Source organism: Saccostrea cucullata, unplaced genomic scaffold (assembly GCF_032062105.1).
Source record: "Saccostrea cucullata isolate Sc308-1 unplaced genomic scaffold, CSIRO_AGI_Scuc_v1 ctg478, whole genome shotgun sequence".
NCBI lineage: Eukaryota > Metazoa > Mollusca > Bivalvia > Ostreida > Ostreidae > Saccostrea > Saccostrea cuccullata.
The window spans coordinates 124,977-136,510 of record NW_026921176.1 but is presented as its reverse complement, the minus strand read 5'-3'; the positions used below and the strand labels follow the sequence as shown (position 1 = coordinate 136,510).

The 11,534-nt window shown below is 33.8% G+C and overlaps 1 protein-coding gene across 2 annotated transcripts; it reads right to left on the bottom strand.

Moving 5' to 3' along the window:
* Positions 1–2,166: 2,166 nt before the first annotated feature.
* On the bottom strand, positions 2,167–10,877 carry LOC134259356 (uncharacterized). Of its 2 annotated transcripts, XM_062741945.1 has the most exons (5): positions 10,791–10,876; positions 6,805–8,186; positions 6,143–6,360; positions 4,832–6,001; positions 2,167–3,832 (listed from the first exon to the last, which is right to left on the bottom strand). In XM_062741945.1, exons 2-5 carry the CDS (start codon positions 8,088–8,090, stop codon positions 2,655–2,657), a joined length of 3,852 nt encoding a protein of 1,283 aa, XP_062597929.1. In that variant the 5' UTR covers positions 8,091–8,186; positions 10,791–10,876; the 3' UTR covers positions 2,167–2,654. The 2 variants fall into 2 exon arrangements, with proteins under 2 accessions (XP_062597929.1, XP_062597928.1); XM_062741944.1 differs by having other exon boundaries at positions 4,832–6,360; positions 10,791–10,877.
* Positions 10,878–11,534: the final 657 nt, after the last annotated feature.

The window sequence follows — 11,534 nt, the reverse complement described above, 5'->3', positions numbered from 1 at the left end:
GATGACGTCACAGTGACCGGAAGTGGCCATACTGTATTCCTTACTTAGGTTTGTGAGCTGTGTACATTTTTTATTACTTATTATATATACTGCATATTTATTTCTTGCTTAGATTATATGCTGTATGATAAAGTGTAATAGAAGTCTGACTGTCATAAATATTTCTTAATGAAGTGAACATTACTTTTTCCTTATATTGAAATGTCAAGAGGTGATATTGTACTTGTTTACATTTATTTTTTTATGACTATCATTTTCAATTGTGTATTGTTTATTTTAGGACCACTGTCATCATAATCATCATAATTTTTGAATACTCATTCTAATCAAGAATAAAAGAACTACGAGAACATTATTCTCGTGTTACAAGATCTAGACCTTTCAGCTGGTATACATGTATCTTTTACCTTGACCTAAGAGTTTGATCCACTTTTAATAAAACTTTAACCGTGGTAATAATTTTTGAACAGTTAGACCACTGGTTAGAACTAGTGATTCCATATCTCACAGGTCTATTCCTCGTTTAAAAGTAGAACATTGGACAGAAAACTCTTGACTTACATTAATTAAGGAATATCTATATCATCTAATTTGGTATTTGCGACCTTTATTATGCCGATTTAACATAAACTGAGTTTTACCGGCAAACAATTGAAGCTTATCTCAGATACAATGAAGCGCATTGAAGTGGTAAAATTTTCCGTTTGGATCACAGGTGCTTGAGGACAGGCCCCCCCTTCGATATAGACCCCTGGGCTTTATCGATTTTTTTCTCATAAAAAATCTTTCATTGACATATTTGTGATAAGATCTATACCAGCAAATCGAAAAATTACCTAAAACAAACGTTCTATTAAATCTACCCTACATTCTCTATATATAGAGAGGGTATATATTTTTATAAAATGTAAGTTTAAACAAATTTTCTGAATTGATAGGATATATTATATCACAAATGTGTCATCCATGTATAATTTATGTGAAAAAGGTCTAATAGGCCTGGGGGTCTATATTGGGGGGGGGGGGGGGTCCTGTCCTCAGGCACCTGTGGTTTGGATGAAACGTTCTGAGTCATGTCTTGAACGTCAATTACAATATAATGACACGCCCATATTTTTAGAAACGAGAAAGAAATATTCGTCGTAATGTTTTAGGACACAAGCTATATGAGTTACACTGAAATGGAGCTTTAAAAAATTAGAAGAGAGAGTAAGAGACTTGTCATGTCTATTGAAGTTACCACAACGCATGTTTCGGTCGAACACGTGTTTACTCGGTATTTATTTACAATGAAGCGCATGGAAGTGGTAAAATTTCCCATTTGGACGAAACGTTCTGAGTCATGTTTTGAACGTCAATTATAACATAACGACACGCCCATTTCTTTAGAAACGAGAAAGGAATATTCGTCGTAATGTTTCAGGACACTACACTTTCCGCGACAAGCAACATGAGTTACACTGAAATTAAGATTTTTGAATAAGAAAGAGCTATGTAAAAAGCTCCCGCTTATGTAAAACACGCATTGCAACGAATTTGTACATAATTACGATTTTATCATGTTTTTTTGGAGTTTGCATAACATACTAGTATGTATCCGTCGAACACATGCTTACTCGGTGTTTATGAAGACCGTCAATTTCATTGGCTATTATATTTACGAAATACCTGTTCTACAGGTATTCGATTGAATCATTTGACCGATTTTTCTTTTCTTAAGAAATTGGCGTGTCTAAAGTTAGCTCAAAACGTTCCATCCAAGCAGAAAATTTTACCACTTCAATGCGCTTCATTGTAGACCGTCAATTTCATTGGCTATTATATTTATGGAATACCTGTTCTACAGGTATTCGAAGAAACAAATTGACCGCTTTATCCATTTCTAAAGAAATGGGCGTGTCATAGTATGACAATAAACGTTCTAAAGATAGCTCAAAACGTTCCATTCGAACGGAAAATTTTACCACTTCAATGCACTTCATTGTACATGTAAAAGGACCTTTTCGGGGTAACAATGCTTTTATTTTCTTGACCTTCATTTGGAGATTTGGACATATGAAGGCATCTGTTTTCTCAAACATATCTTTTTTTTTTTTTAAATACTTATATAGTACTTTAGAATGAACCATAAAATAAAATCTTTGTTTATTCAAATGAAATCTCTGTTTATTCCATTAATAACATAATGTAATATCACTGATACACAAATGCATCTATATGTAAATACAAAACTCAACAACCAAACAAAAATATTTCACATTTTATAATAATGATATTGTACTGTAAAATTAAAAGTAAGATTTTTCATAAAAACATACGGAATGTATTAAATGCAACTGATTTCAAAACTAAGTACTTCACTTTTATTATTCTTTTTATACATGTCATATTTCTAAATTAACAGTAACATATTCTCCTTTACAAAATATCTACTTAAATATCCATTGAATGAGAGATATTGTAATTCTGCATGTCTTTTTACATTACAAAGTTCATGTAACCTTCACTGGATGTTACAAACTTGAGCAATGTTTTAGAATACCTAATTTTAGGAAAGAAAATGTTTGTTTTAGTTCTAATTATTCTTTACTACACAAGGTAGTATTTTTAAGAATCTCAGAAGACCCAAGTTGATCAATGTCCGTTAATAACTGTCAATTTTTAGAAACATGCATGTTCTGATTTTGTAGCAGATCTTTTATTGGTATCATTTTCAGATGTTTATGCTTTTCTTTTGTCTGCTCTTCACTAGGATCTGCTGGACCATATTCAATGAGTTTTCGTTTTGAAATAGTTTTAACAACTGAGCTCAATCGTTTTACTGCATTGTCAAGATCACTTTCGTTGTAAACATACTTTTGAGAAGTAAGTACTTTTGAGATGGCAGATGTTGCTGATTTTTTTCTGGATTGGACTTCTGCCTGAGTTGTTTTGGCTATTTCTTCATGGTTTTTAGAATCAGCAGAACTGATTTCATTATCTGATGAAATACACTCATTACTTTCAGAAGTAATGGGAGCCATGATCTTTGAGGGTTCATCATCATTTGATGAAACTTGTGTTGAGGTGTTGGGTCTTTTACAAAAGCTTATCAAATCAGATATAACTTCTTCTACATCCACTGATTTAAATAAAGTTTTATTCTTTGATGAAAACGCATGCACATTTCTTTCATCTGAAGTTTTTGTCTTTTGCAAAGAATGGTCTGGCGCTTCACAACTGCTTTTCTTATTGCAAGAAATACTAAAACTCTGAGATTTTTGCCCATCAGATGGTTCCTTTTTCTCTTCCAAACTGTCGATTTTGTCTTTAACTTTCATACCCGGAGGACCTGCATTTTCTTTTGAACTGTCCATGTCATTACACCCTGAGTTCTTTTCACCATCTTCTACCACAGCTGACCTTTCATCTTGAACCTTTTTGAACAACACATGTGTACCAGTTGTCGAATTTTCCAGTTCTTTTGGAATATGACCTGCTTTTGATTTGTTTACTGGCGGTGTATCATGGAGTATATTTTTCTCCACTTTAGTATGGTTAGAATTTCTATTGTGTTTCCTTACTCCCAGATCAATAAGATCACAAACAGTACTAGGGATTCTTTCTTGGCTATCTTCATAAGATGCACCAGATTTTTTGTTATCTTCAGTGCTTTTGTTATCAGACTCCTGAACTTGCTCTGAGCAGCCATTCATTCCTGCCTTTACATGGTGATGTGGATCAAGCCTCAACTGCTTGGGTGGAGTCAGGGTATCCTCATCTCCCTTGCGTGATTCAGCAACTGCAGAGGAATTTTTCTTTGACAATTTCCGTTTGAGGCCAACACAAACTTCTGAAGAAAAAAAAAAAGATACTTAGTAAATTCTTTCTTGCTGTCAAAACAAAACTTGATGATAAATATACAGGTATAAATTGAATCATGTGAATGAAAATAGATTTTTATCCCACCATCAAAATAAATTCCATGTTTATACATTCTACAAAACATAGAAATTTGTTTTTTATATTGTCTGATTTTCCCACTGCCTTTGATTTTCCCATCCCCTTCATCTTTTTGTAATTTCACATTATTACTTTTATAAGGCCATATAAAATTAATCTGAATCATGTGCCCCTCTCAAAATGTCCCGCCCCGATGTTTTTTAATTTTCATGTATTTTTATTCAGTAAGAATTTGGTTCAAAGTTTAAGAGTTATCTCCCGTCTGTATTAAAAGTCGCGTGTCGCTATTAATAGCAAAAACGCCATGTGAAGAATGGAGAAAAATCGGCAATAAAAGAAGTTTAAATGTGTAAGGAAAAGATAATTTGTCAGTATAGAGAAGGCAGAGAAGAAAAAATAGCATAAACACATATGGATACCATCACTTAGAGAGATTGTAACTAAGTAAAAATAGACGAGTAAAATGACACCTGGTCAAGTTATATATAACGATCTCCAGCTGTGTGACTTTGCTTTGAAATAAACATTCTACAACATCGTAGACAGACTTTGAGAAGGCCTAGATTTTTCAGTTTTATTATTTATATAGATTTTGATTTTCCCACTGCCTATTGATTTTCCCTTGTTAATTAACAATAAATATTTAATTTTTAAAGCAAAAATTTTCTTTAAATATTTAAAAGAATATGAAAAGAATTAAATCTATTCATATTTGCATTTAATGAAAAAAAAATGTAATTGTTTTGTTGATACACATATATAAATTAACAATTTAAAAAATAAAAAATAATATTTTTTAGCAAATTAGGAGCAAAATTAATTTTACCTGGCCTAATATTGGAGCAAAAATGTGTATTCTCATGGCTCTTTTTCAGTTACATGTATTTACCTTTGTTTGATTGAAGGATCCTCCAATTTGGAATAAGCTTTCCTTTTTCAGTTTGACCATACTTTGCATTCTTTTCTGGGCATTTTTTGACAGACTGTTGTTTCAGGGAATTGTTTTCTCTGTTCATTGCAATATTTAAATTTGGAAAATCATTCAAAATTCTGTCTTTCACTGTACCCCAATTGACTGATGATTGTCTGTTACTAAAATTGTAACATTTATTTTCGGAATCCCCTCTATTTTCTGTTGTTGATACTTCTGAATGATACATAGTTCTTTTATTTGTAACAGTAGTGTTTGAATTACTGTCCAATGATTTTCGTCTCATTTCTTTAACCTTAAATGATGTATCATTTGATGGGCGGAATTGCTTACATAAATACCGGCGATGATCGTCTCTCAATAAGACGTCCTCATCCACTCTAACCTCTAACAAACTCGGGTCAATTGAAAGTTGTTTTGCTATTTTCACTCTTGAACCATCAAGGATGTTAATTGAAGAACTTCTGTGGACCCTAAGCGCACTTGGTGTACAAAATCGTTGACAGCATACTCGACAAGAATATTTGAAAAGTCTTTTATGATCACGATCAAGATGACCACAAAATGTCTCTAAATGGGCAAAAATCTTGTTACAAATACAGCATTTTAACAGCTTTCCTAAATTCAGCTTTTTATTCTCATGGTGGAGAGCAACATGTTCCATAAATACTGAATGCTGCTGGAATTCTTGTTTACACAGAAAACAACACAGAACCCATGGTGAGAGATGGTCAGATATGTGATTCATGAGAAGTTCATCATTTTTCTGTAGTATTCCACATAGGGGGCATGAGAATTTGAAACCATGAACAGTTTTCTCATGAATTGACAGCCCATGTAAAGACACACATACTTCATTACAATGGCAGCAGAAGAAACCTGATGATAAAACGGAGGAGGTATTCCTGGGATAATATGAGTGGAATTTCCTAAGATGCTGCTGAATAAGCTCTGGTGTTAAAAATTTTTTACTACATATGTAACAAGTATATGTGATATCCTTTGGATCCCTATTAATGGCATTCAGTGGACTTGACATGTGAGACTGGAGTGTTGGTGAAGATGGCCGACTCCCTACAATAGCTGACACTGTTGCTGCATGACTGTCTGAGAGAGGACGTATTTCTCCTATTTTTGAATTATATATATTTGAATATATATATTTGATATTATATATATTTGAATTTGACATTTTATTTTGTTCTCTTACTACGAACTCGTTTACTTTCTTCAATGTTGATACTGGAACAGTGACATGTGATTTCTTACTTTTTAGCAAACTGCGTCTTTTCAAATTTAAAGAAACTTGTTGTAATGGAGAATTTTTGGAATTAACATCTGTTTGGTCGATTAGATTGGTTGTTTCCTGCGATCCCTGATCTCTGACAGACTTTTTTCCAAGTGCTCTCAGCTTTACTTCATTTGGTGGTTGGTTAATTTCTGTTGATACTTCATCTGGTATTTCAATGATTTCTTGAGGAATGATCCTGAAAAGAACATCAAATTTCATCAAGTTTTCATCATAAAATAATTTTGGCCAATTTTACATAATTTTTCAGACATATATATAATGTTAACTAAATAAAGCTGAGCTAGAAGACAAAGGTATTGAGTTTTCTTTGCATCATCAAATACCCACAGGTGATAAGTTACAGATGAGATCAACTGTGGGTATACGACAATCATTTCTTAGAAATTCAAAATGAGTTTTACGTCACTATACAGTATGGGCCATGACATGCCATAAACATGATATTTAAACATCTCTGCTGATAGAATACTAGATAGCAACATACATCTGTACATGTAGAACAACTTATAAGAATTGACTAGGCATGCATATTACCTACATCCTATGACATATATCCTATGGAAAATAACTTCCTATCAACTGATACAGATTATGGTGAATTAAAATTCATTATTTATACCTAGTAGCTGAATGGATTGCAGGTTCATCCTCTTCATCTGATGATAAACAAATCACATCTGAAGAGGCAGCACCTGTAACTTCATCACATTTTTCCCTTTTGCTGTGTTCCTCCTCTTGGTCTAGATTTCTTATATTTTCTACAAATGTTGAAAATGAGAGAGTATCAACTTCAGAGCATGCTGGTTTTTCAATAGTTCTGACATTTTGTTCTGTAACTACCTCTGTACTCCGAGATGAACTATTCTCACTCTTCTTTGTTTGTTGAATTTCCTGAGCTATGTCTGTTTGAGCTGATATCTCTTTCTTTGTCAAATATTCCACAGCATCACAAATTGTACTTGAAACTTCATTACTGGAGATTTTTGTTGAAGATGCAGAAGTAGGAGCCAGAGGGATAGCAAGTTCCTTGAGATTGATATTCTCATCCATAACAAAATGGACTTCTAGCTTCTCACTGCCATCTTCGTTTGTAATTGTCTTCATTTCAGCTTTTAAACCTAACTGATTGATTAATGTCTGGATGGTAGTTTCATTTCCTCTTTTCAATAATTCATCTATTTTTGGTGATGATGTGCTGTGGGCATGTTTTGCAACAAGAGGCTGATGATCATCATATACTGCCTGAGCATCATCCAAGCAAACTCTTTCTTTTCTTTTCATTTCTGATGAAAGCTGCATATTTTTCAAATCTTCATCACTTTTTCTTTCTCCTGAAATTTCTTCAGCTTCATTTAAAGTAGACTTTTTAGCTTCTTCTGTTTCATCGCATTCATACTTAGCTGATATTTTCATTATATTTTCTACAGGTTCAATAGCATCATATAAGGAGGAAACTTTAGAAAAAGAAGTTAACTCCCATTCATTGAACTCATTAGTCATTTCATTGCTATTTATCAAAGGTAGGCCTGGTTTTGGTTGACTCTCAGGTCCTTTTGAAGAAGTATCTTCTTCTTTCACATTACTCTCCCCATCTTCCTCACCACTAGAGTCAAAACTGACAATAATATAATTATCATCATCATCAATGTCTTCATCATCAATGTCTATAACTTCGTTCCCTTTTTCTTCCATATTGCAATATCTTATAAGATCAGATTCTTCCTTCAATTTTTCATGTTCTTTTATTTCACTTTCATCTAAATCAGCTTTAATATCTACAGAAAGAGGTTTTCTATCTGTTTTTCCAGATACATTTACTACTGAACTGGGAATTTTCCATTTCTGATCCTGACCTTCAATACAAACAAGATTGTTCATTGTGTTGCAAGTAGAATAAGAAGTCATGCTGTCTAATTGTGCTTCAGGGAGTTTTCTTGTCTATCACTGCGTTCTGACATTCGTTATCCATCCTGGAATGACTGTCTCCTCCATTTTCTTCAACTGAAAGAATTTCTGCAAATTTAATTTATGTTTTAAACATATCAACATGTGCAAGTGCATGATATAATTTACCCTGCAAGGCTCATAATGAAATATAATTAGCACGATTTCCATTTATATCAAAATGACTTGTTTTAAAATTTTATGCTCAGACTCAAGGTCATAACACTGGGCCTTAATTTTCAAACCTCATCCAAAAGACCTGCAACGTTCACATCAAAGTGCCAAGCACTTGGTGAAGAAACATTTGTTACCTATTTTTATCATTTATATAGAGCAAGTCTCAACCAGGATTTAAAATTATGACTTTCCAATCACAAAGCAAGCACTCTACTGAATGAGCTACCATGACGTATGAGCATGATGAATATACAAAGACAGTTGAATGATGTAACAAGATGCGTTTGTGAAACACTATGCACCTGGTGCAAGGTGGCAACAAAGTTCAACAAGAGGCCCATGGGCCACATCGCTCACCTGAGAAGCTTTGACCATTCTGTTCTTTACCAGATTTCCCCCTTGTTATACATAATGCATCCCCACCCTACCCCACTGATCATAATTTAGACATTTTGAAATCTACACTACCCCATGATCCTTCCATGGGCACATATGTTTCAGCTTTTTTGGCCGAGTGGTTCCCGAGAATAAGATTTTCAAAGATTTTTCCTATATATTACATCTACATTATACCAGGATGCTTCCACATAAGTTTCAGCTTTTCTAGCCCAGTGGTTCTTGAGAAGAAGATTTTTAAAAGATTTTTCCTATATCTTTCTATTTTAAACTTTGATACCCCATTGTGGCCCCACCCTTCCCCCTGGGGTCATGAATTGAAGAATTTAGAATTTACACTATACCAGGATGCTTTCACATAAGTTTCAGCTTTTCTGGCCCAGTGGTTCTTGAGAAGAAGATTTTCAAAGATTTTTCCTATATATTTCTATGTAAAACTTTGATTCGGCCCCGCCCTTCCCCCAGGGGTCATTATTTGAACAATTTAGAATCTACATTATACCAGGATGCTTCCACATAAGTTTCAGCTTTTCTGGTCCAGTGGTTCTTGAGAAGAAGATTTTCAAAGATTTTTTCCTATATATTTCTATGTAAAACTTTGATTCCCCATTGTGGCCCCGCCCTTCCCCCGGGGGTCATTATTTGAACAATTTAGAACCTACACTATACCAGGATGCTTCCACATAAGTTTCAGCTTTTCTGGCCCAGTGGTTCTTGAGAAGAAGATTTTCAAAGATTTTTCCTATATATTTCTATATAAAACTTTGATACCCCATTGTTGCCCCGCCCTTCCCCCGGGGGTCATGATTTGAACAATTTAAAATCTACACTACTCCAGGATGCTTCCACATAAATTTCAGCTTTACTGGCCCAGTGGTTCTTGAGAAGAAGATTTTTTAATGACCCAACCCTATTTTTGTCTTTTCTTGAATATCTCCCCTTGCGAGGGCATATGTCCCTTCATTTTAACAATTTAAATTCCCCTTCACCCAAGGATGCTTTGTACCAAGTTTGGTCAAAATTGGCCCAGTGGTTCTTGAGAAGAAGTCGAAAATGTGAAAAGTTTACAGACGGACAGACAGACAGACGGACGGACGGACGACGGACAATATGTGATCAGAAAAGCTCACTTGAACCTTCGGCTCAGGTGAGCTAAAAAAGCTATTTTTAGCATGTAGGTCACACAGTCAAGGTCACAAGGTCATTGACCTTGATGTCATTTGAAAGAACTTAATTAGTGGAGTACATGTATGCATATCAACTATGAAGTCTCTATCTCTTATGATTCAAAAGTTTTGGCGAAGGTTCAAATAAGCTATTTTTAGCAGATAGGTCACAGTCAAGGTCACAAAGTCATTGAACTTGGTGTCATTCTAAATATGAAGTCTCTATGGTTCAAAAGTTATGACTAAAATTCGAAAAAGCTATTTTTTGCATAATAAGCCATGGTCAAGGTCACAAGGTCATTGACCTTGGTGTCATTTGAAAGAACATTACTGTACTAGTAGAGTGTGCCTACTAAATACGAAGTCTATATCTTTCATGGTTAAAAAGTTAGGTCGATGGTTAAAGTTGCAAACAGGCAGACAAACAGAACAATCTGGCCTCGATCTCTCGATCCATGTGCATTAAAAAATTTAAAGCCATATATGGCGTAACTGATCAAAAAAATATATTTTTGAAAAATACAAAATTAAGTAAAGAAATATAGTTAATACATTTAAATAAAAGCTTTTCATACAATTCTGAACACGGAGAACACCTCGTTTCATCTAATAATGCGATTTTATCTTCTCTGTAATGTGTTATTTAAATCTTTTGTATTTTCTTCCGAGTCGGAGAAAATTCCGAGAATCCAAATTAAATTGTGATATCTTTATAACGCAATTGACTTAGCTTTTGTAATTTACGGAAAAGTTCTATCTTTATATAAAGTAATGATACAAATAATACGTTCTTATAATTTTAGTCTAATAATTTTCATTGTACATACGCCATATATGGCTTTAAGAAATGATATTTTTAATAAAATGTTTATAAATCAATACATGTAGTATGTACATAAAACATACAAATAGATAAACATACCAGGGGGATGAGTCTTTCTGCAGAATGATGGACATTCCCAGTGCTGACTTAGCTGGTACTTTGTAGAAAAACTTCTTCCGTCATTGTGACATTTTATTGTTTTTGGAGACTTTTGACATGTTTTGATACTGATTCATGAAGTATCACTATGACAACAGGAAAGAATCACTACAGACCTAAAAAAATATAAGAAAAGTTGAAGCTGAAAAAATACAGAGAGTAAGAGATACATCATACATAATAGTGTTTCCTTTTCTACCCCTGGACTTGCAGGTGAAAGTCTAGTAAGAATTACTGTATACAGAGAAATTTTCGCCCTGTTTTATTTAGCCCCTTTCGCTCTAGTCTGGCTTGGGCAAATTTAAAACGGGGCAAATTCAAAGTACACTGTATAATATCTTAAACAAAAATCTTTTGGGGCGAATTTAAAACAGGGCAAACTTGTTTTCAGATGTGAAAGGTGAAAATAACACAGGGCAAAAATAACCCTGTATACAGTATCTTTGTCTCGGAACAAGCCCCAACCACAGTTTGAATATGTCCCATATATTTGCAATGTAGCAATAGGACCAGATTTACTCCGAAATAAATTTGAAGAATACAAAAGGGGTTAGGCTGAAAATTACAACCAAATTAATCAAAAGAAACATTTTCGAGATTGTATATGCCTTTTATCCAGAAAAATAATCCATATAAAGATGAAAATTCAACTCAGTCCTTTTCTCAACATTTTTTTCACTTCAA